The sequence below is a fragment of the Emys orbicularis genome, chromosome 4 (assembly GCF_028017835.1).
Source record: "Emys orbicularis isolate rEmyOrb1 chromosome 4, rEmyOrb1.hap1, whole genome shotgun sequence".
NCBI classification, from domain to species: domain Eukaryota; kingdom Metazoa; phylum Chordata; order Testudines; family Emydidae; genus Emys; species Emys orbicularis.
In genome coordinates, this window is record NC_088686.1 from 50,056,624 (window position 1) to 50,074,666 (window position 18,043).

Here is an 18,043-nt window from a genome sequence, read left to right on the forward strand (position 1 = left end):
AGATACAGTATTAGACAGGTGTTCCCTACAGACATGTAAGAAACAAAGGTAAGGACAGGAAGTCAAAACAATGAATCTTTGAATAGCCAGCAATCATTAAAATTCAAAGGAGGATCACTATGGTTTTCAACAAAATAAATCATTAGAATAAGGAGCTTAAAAGGATTAATGTGATTCTCTATTGAAAGCCTAGTGAGTAAGTAAAGCACAGATTCTTCTAAAACACTGTGATATGAGAAAGAAGGTATACATGGAAAAACTGCAAAATTGTCAAAAAAATACCCCTTAAAAGAAATCCTCAAGACTTGTCAATCTGTAACTGACCAAAAGCTTATTAATAGCAATGAACAAAAGTCATCATTGTAGGTCAAATGAGTATATGACAGTGTGTGTTCCTGCCCATGAATTTAATATTGCTTACCGAGGCTAATTTTTTCAACTATTTAAAAACTTTATCTAGTTTTTTACATCTTTTTTATTAATGTTATAAAGAAAGTGAGAAATCCTGCAACAAAGGAACAAAAGAAATAATAATACCAAATATATAATGTATACACTACTGTAGTTTGAATTACCATTAATTAGTGTACCATATCCAAGGTGATTGTGAATGTATGTAGATATAGTTAATGTGTTGTGAGACACCCTCTTTTGAGAGGCAGGAGGGAAGGGCGGAGAAAGCATTTAGTCCTCTGTAATATTACTTCCACCAAGACAACTAAGTACTGTATAATGCACAAGTGTTGATTCTGCATTATCTCTCTAGATCAATCCACTACATTTAGCATACTCTTACTTAATAATTTATGAGGTTATAGTTCCTGTCTTGGAAAGGTAAGCAATGGTGCTATTATAAGGAAGAGCAGGCATGAACAACCAAGTTATTGTGGTTGAAGAATAAGTTTCATTGGAAGTTGAGGGCATTTGTAACCTCTCATGAGGTGTTTGATGGACCTTTATTTTGAAACTAATTGTGACACTACACTCCATATTTTTCATAGAAATATTGCTATAATCTGATTATAGCATAACTATATGTTTTGTGCAAGATAAGTCATGTGAGATATCGTTGGAAAGGTTATGATTTGCTGAATATGATTATCCTATTTGCATGCATGTATCATTTTGGTATCTAAAGTTAGGAATATTGACTATACATCTGTACTACCAAAGTGTTTGCATCCAGGGAACGCGCACCAGACAGAATGCAATCCGTCTGGCTGGCTAGCTGGGGACCAGTCAATGGACCATTAGGGAGACAAATAGGTCTTTGAAGATGCTCATCTCCCACCTTCCTGAGCAGCTTTCTTAGGATGCTACAAACCACCTCTGATTCATGATCGTTTTGACACTGCAGGGTCATGTGATTAAGTCACCTGGTACTGGACTCCATGATAGAATACCAGTATTTTTCCACTGAGGGGGGAGGAACCACACTGAAAAAAAAAGATTCCTGCCATATGTAAAGCCTATTTAAGGCAGGGGAGGGACATTTAAAGGAGGGTTGGTTCTTCACTGAATCCCCGCCCAGGATGACTCCTGGAAAGATCAAAGAAACAAAGACAAAGTGGGGGAGAAGGACTGAACCCAGCCTGGGAAGGTATCTGGCCTGTGAAAGAAATACCTGGAGTTTTAAGCTGCAAGCAAGAGCAGTTTGCCTTCAAGAGACTCTGCAATCTGCCTAAAACAACATTTAGGGTGAGAAATTACTATTTGTAACCAGTTTCTTTAGTATCTAAGCATATATTGCATCTTTGTTTTATTTGCTGGGTAATCTGCTTTGATCTGTTTGCTATCCCTTATAATCACTTAAAATCTATCGTTTGTAGTTAATAAACGTGTTTTGTTTTCTCTAAAACCAGTTTGTGGAATTCATAACTGGGGTGAAGACAAAAAGCTGTGCAGATCTTCCTCTACATTGAGGGAGGGAGCGGATTTCATGAGTTTACGTTGTACAGCACAAGATGATACAATTTTGGGTTTACACTGCAGAGGGGGTGTGCACTTGAGTGCTGGGCAATTCCTTAGTTGAAGCCTTCCCATTGAGTGCTGATTTCAGGGTCTGTGTCTTTCTGCAGCTGGGTGTGTCCCTACCTGTATGTGTGCTGGAGAAGTTTGAGGTCCTGGCTCAGCAGGACAGTGTAAGAGAGCCCAGGCTGGTGGGGTAGGTGGGCTCAGTGGTACCTCAGTACATCAGCTGGCACCCAGGAATGGGGACGGGGCAGCCCGTCACACTAATATAAAACTATAATCTTCATGAATAAAGTCCATGGTATTCAGAATGTTGTGTAATAGAATCCTTACCTAAACCTCAGAGAACTGCTTAACCATTCTGCATCTTCAATACTCAATTTTTTGATATTATGTCTCTGCCAAAAATTATCCCAGCTCATAAAAACTGACAGGGTAGAATGCTGATTATTAAAGACATATATTTTATCAGGCCAGATTTTCAGCTGGTGTAAATTGGTATAGCTACACTGGCTTCCAGGGTCTTCTCAGTTTACATCAGCTGAGAATCTAGCCCAAGAATTAGTGATGGATTGAACCAAAATCTGGATCCAAACACTCCACTCTTTTGGCAGAATAGGTCTGGGATGGATATTTCAGAATCAAAACCCATAAATGGATTAGAATTTTAATATAATGAGCAGAATTAAAGTTCTGAATCCAAACACATCTCACACACTGGGGCTTCAAAATCCAGATCTGGACCAAGGTCTAAATTTTGCTATGCAAACCCATGTTTAATTATTATGAAGTTTGGTTTAGAAGTTGTCAAAAATATGTTTTGACATAACTATGAATTGTTTAAAAAAAGCCCTTGCTTTTAAAGATATTCTATTTTTAAAAAATGTATAAGCTATTATTAATTTGATAAAAATGTATAAGATAACAGGACCAAATAAAGAAGTTAACAAAATGGGACAAATGTAGGTTCAGTGATAGGTTAAGATTAAAATATAGCTGTCAACATTTCTGTTAGGTTGAATATTCCTTTTATATTCAGAATCCATTTTTTCTATGCATAGCATGTAATTTTTCACATTGCCTGAGGCAGAATCAAGAGAAGCTTAGCTTCTGAAATACTGTATATCTGCTAGATGCAGGAATTACAAAAATGACTTGATTTTGGTGCATTAACCAAGTCCACGGATTACTTTAAAAAATGTAGAGCAAGTGTTTCTGGTCCAAAATATTCATCCAATAAAGGAATTCCAATAAAATTCATCCAAGAGGAATGCAACAAAGTGTGTTAAAGAACAAATAACTAAAACTTCCTTGAACATAGTTTTATGGTTAATACACTAAACTCATGTTAGCAACATAGTGTTTGTAATGACATTAAGGTATATTTTAGCTTGGTAAACAGGAAATAAGATATGCAGAATTGCATGCCTTATCCCTTGAACCCTAAACATATTTCTTAAAGTATGGACATCAATTTATTATTTTGAATGAAAATTCATGAGCCCATTTCTTATGAGAAAACCAGCTCATCTGTGCCATTAATAAATAAAAAGGAATGTGGAGCTATTTCCATTAGCCATTTTTTTCATGTTTGACACATACCGCCAGATTGTATTATTTCTTTGATGGCATAGCTCACATGGCATTTAGAAGTACTGTAAGCATAGTAGTATGCCTGCCAAAAAAAAAAAAAAATCCAACCAGATAAAATATTCTTTCGAGTTTCTGGGTCATCATCTGTTGGATCTCCTTTCCATAAGCATGCTATTGAAGTATTATAAAGGAAATCAAATTTCTGACCATAACAGCTTTAAAAAATAACATTGCTTTAAATTCTGTGCATATCTGGAGCATTCCATAATGTTCAGTCAATGCACTCAAAGCCTGATCCTGCAGTCCTAACTACGGTCTAATGAGTACTGCCAAAGGACTGAAAGAAATGGTCCTGAGACATGTGCAATAGTTTACTAAACACAGTAAACATGGGTCCGAACTAAAACTCTGATATCATCATGCCACCAACTCTGAGGGTGTTCAGAATCTGAACCTATGTAAGTATCAACATTTTGCAGCTGGTCTCTATTACTCCTCTTGAGCTCTTCCCACACACATGGTGGCCATTGTTCTCCTGCAGCAGATCCCCATTCTTTTCTCTTTCATTCCCTCCATAGCCATTCCTATGCAGACATTAACCGATCCCTCTTCATTTTCATTGTAACTATCCCTATTCTGCAGACATTCCCCAATCCTTTGTAGTCCCACCTCACAGACTTTCCAATTTGCAGATACTACCTTACTGGTCCCATTTTAATCATCTCTTCCCTGCACCTAATCTACTTCTGATCTATTCCCACTGTAGATATATCTCCCCCATTTGCCAAGTCCTCATTCTTACCTTGTTCGCACTGTAGGCATTCTCCCCTGAACGGGCTCCAAAGGCCATGCATCAGGTCTCTAATATATGGGCATTCCCATGCTACTCCTCAACGTAGTACCTTATCATAGTATCAATAGCAAGCACAAAATTTGGATATATGTGCACTGAGGGCCAAATATTAAAAAACAGCCCCTAATCTTGTAGTTGCAATCAAATGTGGGCAAACCTCAAGGGTTAGATTTTCAAAGGGGCCTGAGGGAGTTAGACACTCCACAACCCATTGATATGGAAGTCAGTGAAGGTTGGCGCCCTTTGTTCTGTAGGCCCCTTTGAAAATCCCAATCTAAATTGCTAAACGGCTGATTTATGGATGTTAAGCAAGAGGTTAAACATCTAAAATGCTGTCATTTACATGTGCAATTTTGTCTTTTACATGTGCAATGCTTGCCATTGATACTATGATAAGGTACAATGTTTAGGCGCACCATAGGAATGCCCATAAATTAGAGACACGTTGCATTACCCTTTGAAAGTTAGCTCTGACAAAGCTGCCCCAATGCACCAGAGGTCTGTGGCCAGAATGTTTGCAGTAGGTAGATCAGCTATGGACCTAGGCATTACTGCAGGGGAGGGAAATATTCAGATCATGGGGATAGAGCAAGGGCATTTCTCCATTGGCATCAGTGGAAATTTGAAACAAGTCCTTATGGAGCCTGTTCAAGGAAGAATGTCTATAGTGGGAATGAGCGACAATGCAAACTTTGTAACTGGGGGAGATATATCTACAGTGGGAACAGCTGGAGAAGAGATTATGTACAGGGAATCAGACAGATGACAAACTCATTAGACACAGAAATCTCAACAGACAACAGCTAAAGTAATTATTAGAGCTGGTTGGGAAACAGTTTTCCCAAATAGATGCCATTTGGGATGAAACTGAGACCTTTTGAATTTTTTTCATGAAAAACCAAAAGGAGAGACAAAGAAAGAGCATGTGCCTGTACTAGAATCGTCTCGTGGTCAGAGCAGCCAGCTGGGAAAGGGGAAACCCAAGTTCAAATCCTTCATCTGCCTAATTCAGGGTGGTCTCTCTCAATCTCTCCTGCTGGAGCTGTTCCATATAAATAACTAAATATTGATTGTCCCAGAATCAGAACAAATGCCCTGACAGCCCAGTGGTTAGGGAACTCACCCAGGATGTGGAAAGGCAGGGAATTGAACCTGGGTCTCTCACAGGGCCCTAATCACCAAACTATTCTGGAGTGGGTTTCTTGCTTGGTATCATTTTGACCAAAAATTCCATTCTGGACCTGAGAAACCTTCCTGTCAAAACAGCTATATTTTCACTAAAAGTTCTGGTTTTGACTAATCAGCAATTTTAGATGAAACAACAGTCAATCAAATATTTCCTGGCCAGATCTAGTACTTATAGCTTTCAGTCAGTACTGAACTGGGCCATATTTAAACCAGAAATCCAGAAATGAAAGGCTTCACATTCACCTACTAAGGGTCTAGTAAAATGGTCTCTAAGGAAGTTTGTTATAAAAAGATACTGACATGTCATGGAAGTCTTTGGAAGAAACATACTAGGAAACCTGAAAGCATCAGAACAAATTAAGAAATAAAGAGAAATAAAGGATGACATAACAGGCTTAGTAAAGGCTGAAGTTTAAGGGTACGCAAAATTTTTCATGTAGATAATGGGCTGCTATTCGAAAAAGTTAGGTAGCTCTAGGAGTGAAGCAATTAATGTAGATAAAATTATACAGAACTCATTAATTTTTGCATTAATGAATATGACAATAAATATACATAGCATGTTACCTTGTATCTTGGTTAAGGAGGAAAAATCCTGGCTAGCATAGCAGTAAGAAAGAAGATCATGTAAAAAAGCACAGATCAGAGAGAATAAAACAACAAAAAGAATAGTTTCCTACCCATTACTTCCCACTGTGTGAACTTTTGACATATCAGCAAACTCTTCCTTTCGCTTGCTACTACTGTTGTACTGTTCACTATACAGCTTTAAGGACATCTGTTCAACAGCATCTCTTTGTGCTTCCAGATAGCATAGCTGAACCTCAGCCTAGAGAAAGAAAACAAAGAGGAAAACACTTTTTTTTTTTCATTCTAAAGGAATGCATTTAAAATGACTACTTTTGGACTGTACCAAACAATTTAACCAAATTTCTTTCTTCCTTAATAAGGCTGGTCCTATAAATCAGATCATGGTACAGTATATTATCTAGTGTATAACTGGACCATTTAAGTTCTTATCAAAGCATGGACCTTATGTCCCATGAGATGTATATCCAGCAAAATGCTAAATAAAAATGTCTGTCTGTATGCATGTGAGCGAGCAAGAGATTTTAGAAATATCACATTCTGAAAAAATCCAGCTAAATATATAAAATAAAGCTTCTTGCACATTTCAGAAGCTCATCTTCATCTCTTGCTAACAAGATGACGATGCTTCAGAGTTAATTATACTTGCATTGTTTTGTTAAATTAATAACTAAATTAAAACAAAGGGACTGGCATTGTTCACATTCTATTTTTCCCTACCTAGTTTCCAGTGATTACTCAGAAATCTTGATTGCAAGGAAGAGGCAATAAGTTAGATGTGCTGTTTTCCATCAGTCTATGTGCCTAGCCAAAAGAATGTTGAATAATTTTTGGCATCAAAACTTATTGAACAGACGCTTTATTTATTGCAGCTGTGGTGATCAGTTGGATTCTGGAAGTCAGAGCACCAGATGACATGGGAATAAAGTTTGCTTTTTGGTGTGCTTGCCCCTGGGTAGCAGGGAGAAGAACAGAGGGAAGGATAAGTTCAAAAGCACTTTGGGGCCAATATGCTGTTGTTTTCCTTTGGTAAGGGTGCACTAAAATAAAAACCACAGACATTACAAATTCTGATAAGCTTCAAAAATGTCACTTCTTTGTAACTTAATTCCATATTCCTATTAGTAATAACATGTTCAGTCAATCACTTGGTACGGCAGCAAGATGAATGCACTAGCATGGAGGAAACCTTGGTTTGGAAATGATCTTCACACTCCAAGCAAAATGAAAGAGAAGTGTTTGCTCTCTGCTCAGAGGGTAACAGTGACTTCTATCTATGATAACAGCCATTTGTGATGTAGAGAAAAAGTGCCAAGATGAAAGCGCTAAAACAGGGAAAATTTCCAAAGCCCCGAATAAGGATGCATATTATGGGCCATGTTTGGACTGGGAAGAAAAAATAAAGGAGTGCCAGCAACATATGCTTGAAAGTAGTTTTGGACACTTATATAATCTTGTGGTTACCTGGATTATGTGAAAGTTGTTTATAACTTGTATTAGCATTGATGTATTTTTTACCAAGTCGTATTATAGCTAATTTTGAAATGCCATTTCCATTTTAACTTCCTCTTTCAGTTGCTTATAGCTTTTCTCCAAAAATCACTCTTTGTAGTGAATCTTTTAATGTTTGGGTTTAACCCAGATATGATTTTTTGGGACAATCTGAAGAAAATCCATTAATCCATCTTCTGAATAGCTGGAACATAAAAAAACTTCCAGTGCTTTTCAGTGCTCAAATAAGTAAATCATAAAGCATTATTTTAAAGCATTATACTTGACATGTATGTAGTCCTGAATGTGGAATGTCCATTTTGCCTTCTTTGAAGAAATTTGATTATGAAAGAAAGTTATTTAAAAATAATTAATGTATAAACAATATGCACAATACATAACTTTCCTTACTGATTTCATCATGCACTAAAGTGCTGTAGTCCAAGTGTTCACAGATGTACAATCTTTCTTGAAGAGGGTTGACTTGATTCTGCCAGTCTTTCAGTCCTTAAGATATTTTTGTTTGGTATCACTGAGCAAGTTTATAGTGTGCTGTATATATCCTCTAAAGAACTTTGATCTCATACGCAGGCTGAACACTGCTCAACACACATTTCTTGTCGTAAGAGCACTCTTCAACTTAACAACTTGTCATCTGTGTAGCCATGTATACATTTTAAAACAATCCAAAACTCAAACAACAAGATTGTAGATATACTGTACAAGTATAAAGACAATCTACGATTAATTAATTATGGAAGTTACATATAGTTACCAATGAAAAGGCAGTACCAGAATATGTGAAATTATCGAAATATTCTGGTTGAATATATCTAATCTCATCTGGTTTTACCAGATAAACTAGGTTGGGAGTGGTCAGTAGTGTGATGAGACCCCTGAAGAAAAAGGAATCCATGGAACACAGACTGCTGTTTACAGACCTCAGAAAAGACTACCAGTAACAAGAGAAATCAGAGTTCTCTTTAGCTTAACAAATAGTTTCCTTCTGTAGGTTATTGAGGTTGCAGGTTCAATCTCTTTCTGGAGTGGATTCCTCACCCACAAGGATAATCTTTCATTTGAAGTTTACTCATTTTGATGCCTTTATGTATTCTTCACTGTCCACATCAGGCATTGCAGTTTTCATTTATTCTTGCCAGAAAGCACTTATTCATTAGCTGTTTTTATTTTAGTTATGGTTGAGGTGGCACTTTCATTCTAAACCCCTATTGTGAGTGGCTGATAACTTTCCAAAACAATTACCTTATGAAATAAAATTTCCCATGATTGTTTTCAGCCTAGAGGTGAATTCTTTTGGAAAGTTTAAAGAAAACAATTTTGCTTGCTTTGAGGATGGAGTTGCAAATGAAGATGCATTTTTAACTTAGCAAAATAATTATTTTTCTTGTTTTCACTAATTAAAAAAAAAATTAAATTACCCATACAAAAAAACTACATTAAGCACTCAAAAAAGTCAGGAAATGCCCATGATTAAATTTTTACATGCAACCTGAAAGCTGGCACCTTCTTCATATGTATTAAGAGATAGTCTTTAATGATATGAACACATACTAGTTCTCAAATGACATAATATACTGCCATACAAATTTTCCTAAAATTTTAGATACACACATGTAATATTTTTTCCATAGAGTTTTCTATAGATTTTAAGAAAAAAAAAAAGGGGGGGGGGGTAAAAAGAAGCAGCTTTTCTTGCTACAGAGCTTTGAAGTTCTGCTAACTTTCAAAAATATGGCATTAGCATGTGGAGACTCCTCACCTGCAAATCTTACAAGCTGCATAGCTGGGAAGGCATTTGGTAGAGTTCTTGGATTGGCCCTTGCACACCTTACACAATGCACTGCAGGCTCCCTTGATTTCTTTGCAGCTTACAGTGTTCAAAAGAGTCCTCCCTCAAGTCATCCTACACCTTCAGTATACTTTTTCCTATACAGCTAAGTTAGACACACACACACACAAATACACACAGGTAACACAGTCTCTCTTAGCTGTACATTTTGAGCTTACTAATAAATTCTGTACAAAATTTCAATTGACATGGACACAATGACACAATGAGGACAGACGCATGCATGGAATTAAGTGGAAGGCTGAAACTTTTGTTAAACTTTTAACACGGGAACGGTGCTACCTGCCCATCACTGATACTTGCCTATACCAGACATTTAATTGGCTCCAGTGCAGGAGTTACAAGGCTCCTTACCATATAACTCATAATGCGGGGTAGGCTATCCTCAGTAGGGTTGCCAATATTGTATTTCAATAATAAGGGACTGTTGACAACCCTAATCCTCAGTTTACCCTCCAGAACTCAGCTCTCTCTGAGTCTTAGCACCCCCACCCAGCCATGAGTGGGCAGAGGGTTGCAGCAGGGTGGGGACCTCGGCCCGCGAGGGCCACAGAGTCTGACCTTGGCCTGAGAAAGCTACAAAATCTAACCCGGGCCCGGGAAGGCCACCCTATAGCATGGTCTCACCCTATACCATGAGCCCAAGGCTCGTCAGCAATATCACAGGTCTTTTACCTCTGGGAACTGTTCATTTTATTCTCTTAACCACACTGGAAACAGACTGCAAGTTGCTATGAATAAACAGCTCTAACCAAGTACCTCAGTTAGGTACTAAGCATGTTCCTACTTAACCCACTGTGGCTTGAAGGTGCTGCGAGAAAGACTAAAACCTCCCTGGTCCTCTGCCAGTTGGCCCATGGGAGAAAAAATTCCTTCCTGACCCCTAAACCGGCGATTGGTTAGATCCACAGCATCTGTCAGGCCAGATTTCCATTCCTAGTTCAGGGTGGGTAGGGTGGGGCTGCTGGAATGGAGCTGTAAGGGGGTCTACATGGCTCCTGCACCAGGTAAATTCTGGGAGCTGGGGAATAATAGCCAATCAGCATCCCTCCTCCCCCAGCTGGCCAATGGATGCCAGAGACTCCCTGGGGAAGGAGCTACCTATTGTTAGGGTTACCAGATAGCAACTGTGAAAAAACGGGATGGGGGTTGGGGGTAATAAGCGGCTATATAAGAAAAAGTCCCAAAAAATGGGACTGTCCCTTTAAAAACGGGACATCTGGTCACCCTACCTATTGTCCCTTAGGGAGTGTCTCCCTCCCTTGCTCCTGGGACTGTCTCCCTTCACTGCCAGTCCCATCAAGTTCTCTGACCCATTGAGGCAGGTGGGTGGCATATGCATGCATGATTTCTAAAGGCGCATAGAAAAGTCTAAAAAAATCATCTCTCTCCATCCCTTTAAGAGTACACTAATCCCCGCGAGTACAGAGACAATAGGGACTTATCATGAACAGCCTATGGACTGCCAAGCAACAGGATGATCTTCTAGTCCACAAAATCAGATCCAGGTGTACGTAGACTTGAGAGACTATTGCATGTAGTGAGTTTATAGGCAGCTCAGCTGCACTGCTATCATGTAGGCGGCTGCAGACCCAGTCTGCCGGCTTGTGACTACAATTCTATTTACCTGTCCCTACTCAGTTGTTGAGCAGTGGATTGTGGCAGGTTACTAGAAGTCAGGGGGATATAATGGGAAAAGGGAGGAGACAACAAATTACTGAGAGTAGAAGTGAGAGAGAACATGAACAAATGTGGCTGAGAGAGGAAATACGAGGATGAAAGCACAGGATGGAAAAAGAAAGGAGAGGAAGGTTGAAGCAAGGAAAAGGGGAAAAGGGTAGAAGCCAAATGGGGGAAAAGAAAAAGAGAAAGAAAAAGGTAAATAAAATATAAGAGAGGAACAGACATCCATTATTTTCTTCCCCACAACCTCCCAGCTCACTAACCTTCTTGTGCTGACCACCATGATCTACACTAAAACCATACTCTGTGAACCCTGCTACCTTACAAGACTACTATTCCAGTTTTTTACCTTGAAAATATGATCCCTGAATAAATCAACTATTTTTAAGGATAGCTGCTGTCTTCAGTTATTGTAAACATTTGCAGCAACTCAAACTCAGGTAGTTCAGAGCTTCAGATGGATCCTTCTGATTTCTTGTGTGTATGAATTCATCTATCACACTGTTGTACTTAAAGGGTTTTTTCAGTTCATGTTCTACTGATATCATTGCAAATCCAGAGAAGCTTTGAAGACCTCAGGTAGCTATTGATCAGTTTAAGTTTCAAAAAGCTATAATTTGCAGGAGCCTCAGTAAAAAGTCACAGTCCAGAAAATGTGCAATACAACACTGAAGTCTGAGTAAATCTGATGCAGTCTATTCTTAAAAGTAAGATTTTTTCTGAGGTGATGAAAATATAGTTTTGTATCATTTCAGCATGACGCTGTAGCTTCATTGTGACAGGTTTCAGAGTAGCAGCCGTGTTAGTCTGGATCCGCAAAAAGAACAGGAGTATTTGTGGCACCTTAGAGACTAACAAATTTATTAGAGCATAAGCTTTCGTGGGCTACAGCCCACTTCTTCGGATGCATATAGAATGGAACATATATTGAGGAGATATATATACACAGATACAGAGAGCATGAACAGGTGGGAGTTGTCTTACCAACTCTGAGAGGCCAATTAAGTAAGAGAAAAAAAAACTTTTGAAGTGATGTTCCATTCTATATGCATCCGAAGAAGTGGGCTGTAGTCTCTAAGGTGCCACAAGTACTCCTGTTCTTTTTGTAGCTTCATTGTTAGTCAAAGTCAGAATGCTTACTTGTTTTAGTGCTCAGCAGATCTGGCAAGCTCAACTAAACCACTTTAATATTTTTAGGTTGGCCTATGAAACAATTTTTTGCTCCCCCTCCAGCAACTATAAAAGACTGCTGTCCACCACAAACACACCACTGTGTACAAGGCCAGACTAAGAATTCTGAGGAGGGTTAGCGTGGAGATCCTTTGGTATCACCCCAAACTTCACTGACAAATTGAGTGTAAAATGGGTTTTTTTGGGAAGATGTTTGCCTGGATTCCTACTACAAAAGTGGAGCACAGCAGCTGCTTGTGCTCGGGGCGGGGGGTGAAATGGAGGTTGATGTCTGTGAAAAATTGGCAATATTTAACAAAAATGGCAAGGAACCATGAGGTGTGGTTTTGAGAGCTGCTAGGGGCACAGGTACAGGAGAGTTCTGTCTCCATTCCGGTGAATGTTAGGATTCATAAAGCACTTTTAAAACATTAGTGCTTAATAGTCACGAAAGCCTGTGAGGCAGAGAAGTATTACTATCCCCACTTGCCTTGCCTAACTTTACCTAACCAAGTCTGAACATTTTGGCTTTTGACCGAGCCCACAGAGGGAGTCAGTGTCAAAGCTGGGATTAACCTCTTGCTCTCAGTCTCACACTATTGAGATGATCTCCCTTGTGGTCAGAGGTCATACTGGCTGCTCAGCAGAGAAGCTGGCTCAGCTGCAGGCTGCCTGTAGTAGGCATCTTGCGATGGTCACATTCAGCAGTAGGGTGAGCAGCACTGCACCCTACAGTTGGAATTAACCTGTGGTCTGTCCAAAAATCAAGGGATGTAGAGCTCTGATTTTTCTGAACCCTCTAGATCAACTCCAGTAGGCTGTGATGGGATTGTGAATAACTTGGTACCTTCAGGAAAACTCAGTGTACAGCTTACAACCCTAGCAATCAATTTGCATTGGTTTACATTTTCAAGGCTATTGGCACAAAGAAAAGAGCCCGAAACTTAATTAAAAAAAAAAAAGTAAAGATTTTCCAAATAAAGGGAGGAGGCTGTGGCTGCGGCTTTTGCAGGCCCTCAAAGACTGGTTCTGCATGTCAACATTAAGTGCTTTCCACTATAAAGGTTACCATGTAACATAAATGGTAATCAGTGACAATACAAATCAATGAAAATACATTTTATTTCTTGTTAGACCTGCTTGTTTGAGTGACCTTATTCGGTTGTGAAGAAAGACAAGACACTGGATAATGGCTGTTAGTGTGTGAGGGGGGGAAGGACATTGTGAGGTTATACTGTATAAAACCTTGAAGTGACTGTAGAGCCAACTGAGTCACTCAGAATTTACACTAATGTAACTGAGATCACAACCTGGCTTTAGTGTTCTACTGTGAAGGGAAGATTCCAATAAATATCACCAAATTGGTGAGAAAAAGAAAGTGTTTACAAACACTACTTTCCATGGAGGACTACAAGTTCTTCTGATATGAAATCTATCACTGTAAGCACAGTATTCTATGATTTAAAAATACAAAAGTACAATAAATTCAACTGAATTTGAACTGTGTAACTTGAACTAAGCCCTATTATCCCCTCTTTAAATAGTGCTGTAGAAAATACTATTTCACTAACTTGTAATTATCAAATAATTTTACACACACACACACACACACACACACACACACACACACACACACACACACACACACACACACACACACACACGTCCCAATTCTGCAAACACTTATGCATGTGCTTAACTTTAATTGATGGGACCACTCATATAAAGTTAAGCATGTGTTTCAATATTTGCAGAATTGGGGCATTATTAGGTACTGTTATTATATATATACACACTTAAAGAAACTTCAAAGTAAATATTTACATTTTAAATCTACCACTTGTTTCTTGAAATTACTTTGAATTTTAAATACTTTATTAGTGAATAGTATTCTTATTTTATATCCTAATATTTTTGATGCACTGAGATTTTGTATACATTTGTTCTGACAAAAAGGAACTAAATAAAAATGCAACTACTACTAAGATGATGCTATATGGTTGCCAGGTGTCTGGTTTTCGACTGGAATGCCCAGTCAAAAAGGGACCCTGGCAGCTCCGGTCGGCACCACTGACTGGGCTGTTAAAAGTCTGGGTGGCGGCACAGTGGAGGCTGGGGCTAAGGCAGGCTCCCTACTTGCCCTGGCTCCACACTGCTCCCAGAAGTGGTCGCCAGGTTCCTGCGGCCCTTAGGCGCTGGGATGGCCAGGGACTGGGAGGCTACACGTGCTGTGTCCGCCCAGAATTCCGGCTCTGCACTCCCATTGGCTGGGAACCGCGACCAATAGGAGCCGTGTGGGGCGGCACCTGGGGGGTGGGTGGGTAAAGCAGCGTGCACTGCGCCAAGCTGCCTGGCCGCCCGTGCACCAAGAGGCCGCAGGGACCTGGCGGCCGCTTCCTCGGAGCCGTGGTAAGTGCTGCCAGAACCCCCCTGCAACTCCCTGTCCTAGCCTAGAGTCCCCTCCCGCATCCCAAACCCCTCATCCCCACCCCACCCCAAGCCCACACTCCCAGCCAGAGCCCTCACCCCCTCACCTCCCCACACCTGAAGCCCATCCCGGATCCCCCTCCTGGACCCCAAAGCCCTCATTCCTGGCCCCACCCCAGAGCCTGCACTCCCAGCCCAGAGCCCATACCCCATACTGCACCTCAACCCCCTGCCCCAGCCTGGTGAAAATGAGTGAGGTTGGGGAAGAATGAGCGACGGAAGGGTGTGGGGGCAGGGGGATGGAGCTAGCGGGGCTCAGAGAAGGGGCATGGCAGGGGTGTTCGGTTTTGTGTGATTAGAAAGTTAGCAACCCTATGATGCCATATGATAGAAAAAATATGAAGTGTTATCTATTTGGTATTAGACTGCATCATTTATGAGCATGCTACATGGTAATTGTTTAAATGATATAAAAACTTTCAAGCTGATACATTTTTCAAATATTTCAGACAAATATAAATCAATTCACTGGTCAGATTTTTTAGATGTTTTCTCATGCTTAACTGCAAAGGCTGTTTGACTTTGCAACCAGTTCTACAACTGCACCCACATGAGGTAGATTCTTGTGCCTGCATAGAGTTCCATTGACTTCAGTGAGGCTCAGCATAAATTGTAGAATCATGCCCTAGACTGTAAACTCATCTAGGCAGGGCCTGTCTCTTAATATGTGTTTGCACAATGATTAGCACAAAGAGGCCCTGGATTCTTTGTGGGGCCTTTGGCACTACTGCCACATAAATGATAAAAAAATAATCATACTTACAATGGAGGTCACCAAAATAGGTATCTATCCTCCAAACAACAAGAAAGGCAATTCTCTTTCATATCATGAACAGAGCTGTAGTCTCATAGAAAATGTACACCAGTATGATCACTATAAATTTGGGTGACATCCACTATCCTAATAATCCAAAGCACTTTGCCTCCTTTAAATTTATTCCCCTACCTCATTTGATCCTGCAGTGAAACAAAAAGATGTAGTTATGATATCATAACATCTTCTATGCCATCAGACTGTGCTATTGTAAAGAGATGATTATGATTTCACTGCAGGATCAAGCAGAAGTAGCTAGGCTGGGAAGGAGCATATATTAATACACAAATGATTTAATAAATTTATTTAATAATAAAGCTATTCAGGAAAGTGCTGGCTAAGTGCATTGTCTGACTATACTGAAAGAAGGACAGGAGCCACTTGATCAAGTTGCAACTTTATTATTAGATGTCTGGGACTACCTGGCAGATAAATGTGTACAGTGCAGGTAACTCCATGATAATTTCAACATCTACCCGGGGGTTCCTGCCCGCCCCCACACCTCCTTTTTCCATCCAGATTCCCCAGCCAACTCATTGCTGGGATCTTATCACCCTCCCCTCGAACAAGAAGGGTTAAGGTGGGCTATAAGAAAGGGGGGGTTGGCTCCCTGCTGTTCCAGTCATAGGAGCCCTGAACCCCATCCCTTGGCCAACTGGTGGTGAGGGGAAAATTCCTTCCCAGCTCCCAACCAAACCTATTATTTTGTCATCTCCAAAGGGAGGGAGATGGGTGGTGCACTGCCAAGTCTGGGAAAAGTGGCTTCTCCCGCTGGGCTTGCCCTTTATCAACTCCTCAGCCCTTCCGGTCTCTGGGGATAAGTCAGCATCGTCATGCTGACCCACTCTACTTTTGCAGCAGCTCCTGAGCCTCTCATTAACCCCCCTTCCTCCCACCCTTAATGCGCTATACCCCCTCCCAACTTAAGGTGCAGTCATTTCTCTTGGTATGAATATTCTTTTTTCACATTTGAATAAATGAGAAATAAAAAGTTATCTCCACATGATGACCATGTACAAATATCATTAAGGATATATAGGATCAGGAGACAATCATGAGGTAATCATTAAAAAGCTAAAACAAAGCGTTATCAGTAATGACAGGTAAATTATTATACAGCAAGACTGACTTCATAGCAACAGCAACAACTTAAGATGTGAATGTAGACAACCATTTTGCCATGTATAAACAGCAGACAAAGACTGTTGCTTCTTTGAGTTTATTTATGGGCCTCACAGAAAGCATCAGCCTCCTGAAGTATCTGACACCTACTCAGGTCGGAGGAACTGTAAAAAGATAACTGTTTTAAACGTAAAATATTTGTATTGCTGAGAGGTCAGCTTCACTGCTACTGACTTCATGGCAATTTGCATACCATTAAAGCATTACCCATAATGTTCAGAAATTTTAATTTTAAAGCTATGCTGTTAAAGATGTTTGCTGAATTGTAAGCATCTAAGACAGCTGGGAAATCTGTTAACACTCCTGAGTGTTAACAAATAGTTACTGTATTTCTGTCTTATTTTGGTATCTGTTTAACAATACAAAAAAAAAAAAAAAAAAAGCAACCCTCACCCTCCATTTTATGACAATGAACAAGATCACATCAGTACTGTAATGGAGATAGCTTCCCTTATTATTTTCAATATATTTAAGTTTGTTAAAATGTCACTATTTTATTATATTTTTGCAGAAAAAGGGGATTATTTCTATTTCCCACATCATTCTAAAACAGTTTTTCTTATTAAATCTCTCAGCCCAATAAACGTGAGCATCACATTTGTGTTTCTATGCTGTGTTTGTGTTCTCGTTCTCCTCTCCTGAACTCCACCACAGCAATCTTTATTTATTTCCTGGCTGAAAAGAAAAATTAAAAATGTATAATGTGAAGATACAATCTTTGTTTCCCTTGCCCTGCTGGACAAGTGCTTGACTCCAACATATATTTATGCTGGCAAATACTGCTATTAACTCAGTTACCGTACTACATGAACTACAGTTCCTTTGAAATTCTATAAAATAGTTGTCCTTAGATGATAATAGAAAGGAAGGAATGAAGTAGGAACAACAAGAATTACTTTACATAGTAATAACAACAATTTAGTTATCAAAACAGTACTGAACAAGCATGCCTTTTCATACAGTTCTTTTAAAAATTTAGCTTCCTAGGGTTCTAATAGCATTTTCCTATGGTTCAGGAATGCACAGTAGCACTCAGCCCAGTGTCTATATCCTTATTTCAAAGAGAATCATTCAAACCGACATCCACCCTGTCAAGAAACTTGACTTTGAGCTGCTAATGCAGAATAAAAATCAATATAAATTTTGATCATTT

At 39.5% G+C, this 18,043-nt stretch overlaps 1 protein-coding gene across 1 annotated transcript in view; it reads right to left on the reverse strand.

Moving 5' to 3' along the window:
- The window catches only part of AKAP6 (A-kinase anchoring protein 6), a 299,187-nt gene that overhangs the window by 85,737 nt on the left and 195,407 nt on the right, over window positions 1-18,043 (reverse strand). The window contains exon 8 of the mRNA XM_065404219.1: window positions 6,286-6,434. Within this exon, the coding sequence (XP_065260291.1) occupies window positions 6,286-6,434 (149 nt within the window). The remainder of the gene's footprint in view (window positions 1-6,285; window positions 6,435-18,043) is intronic.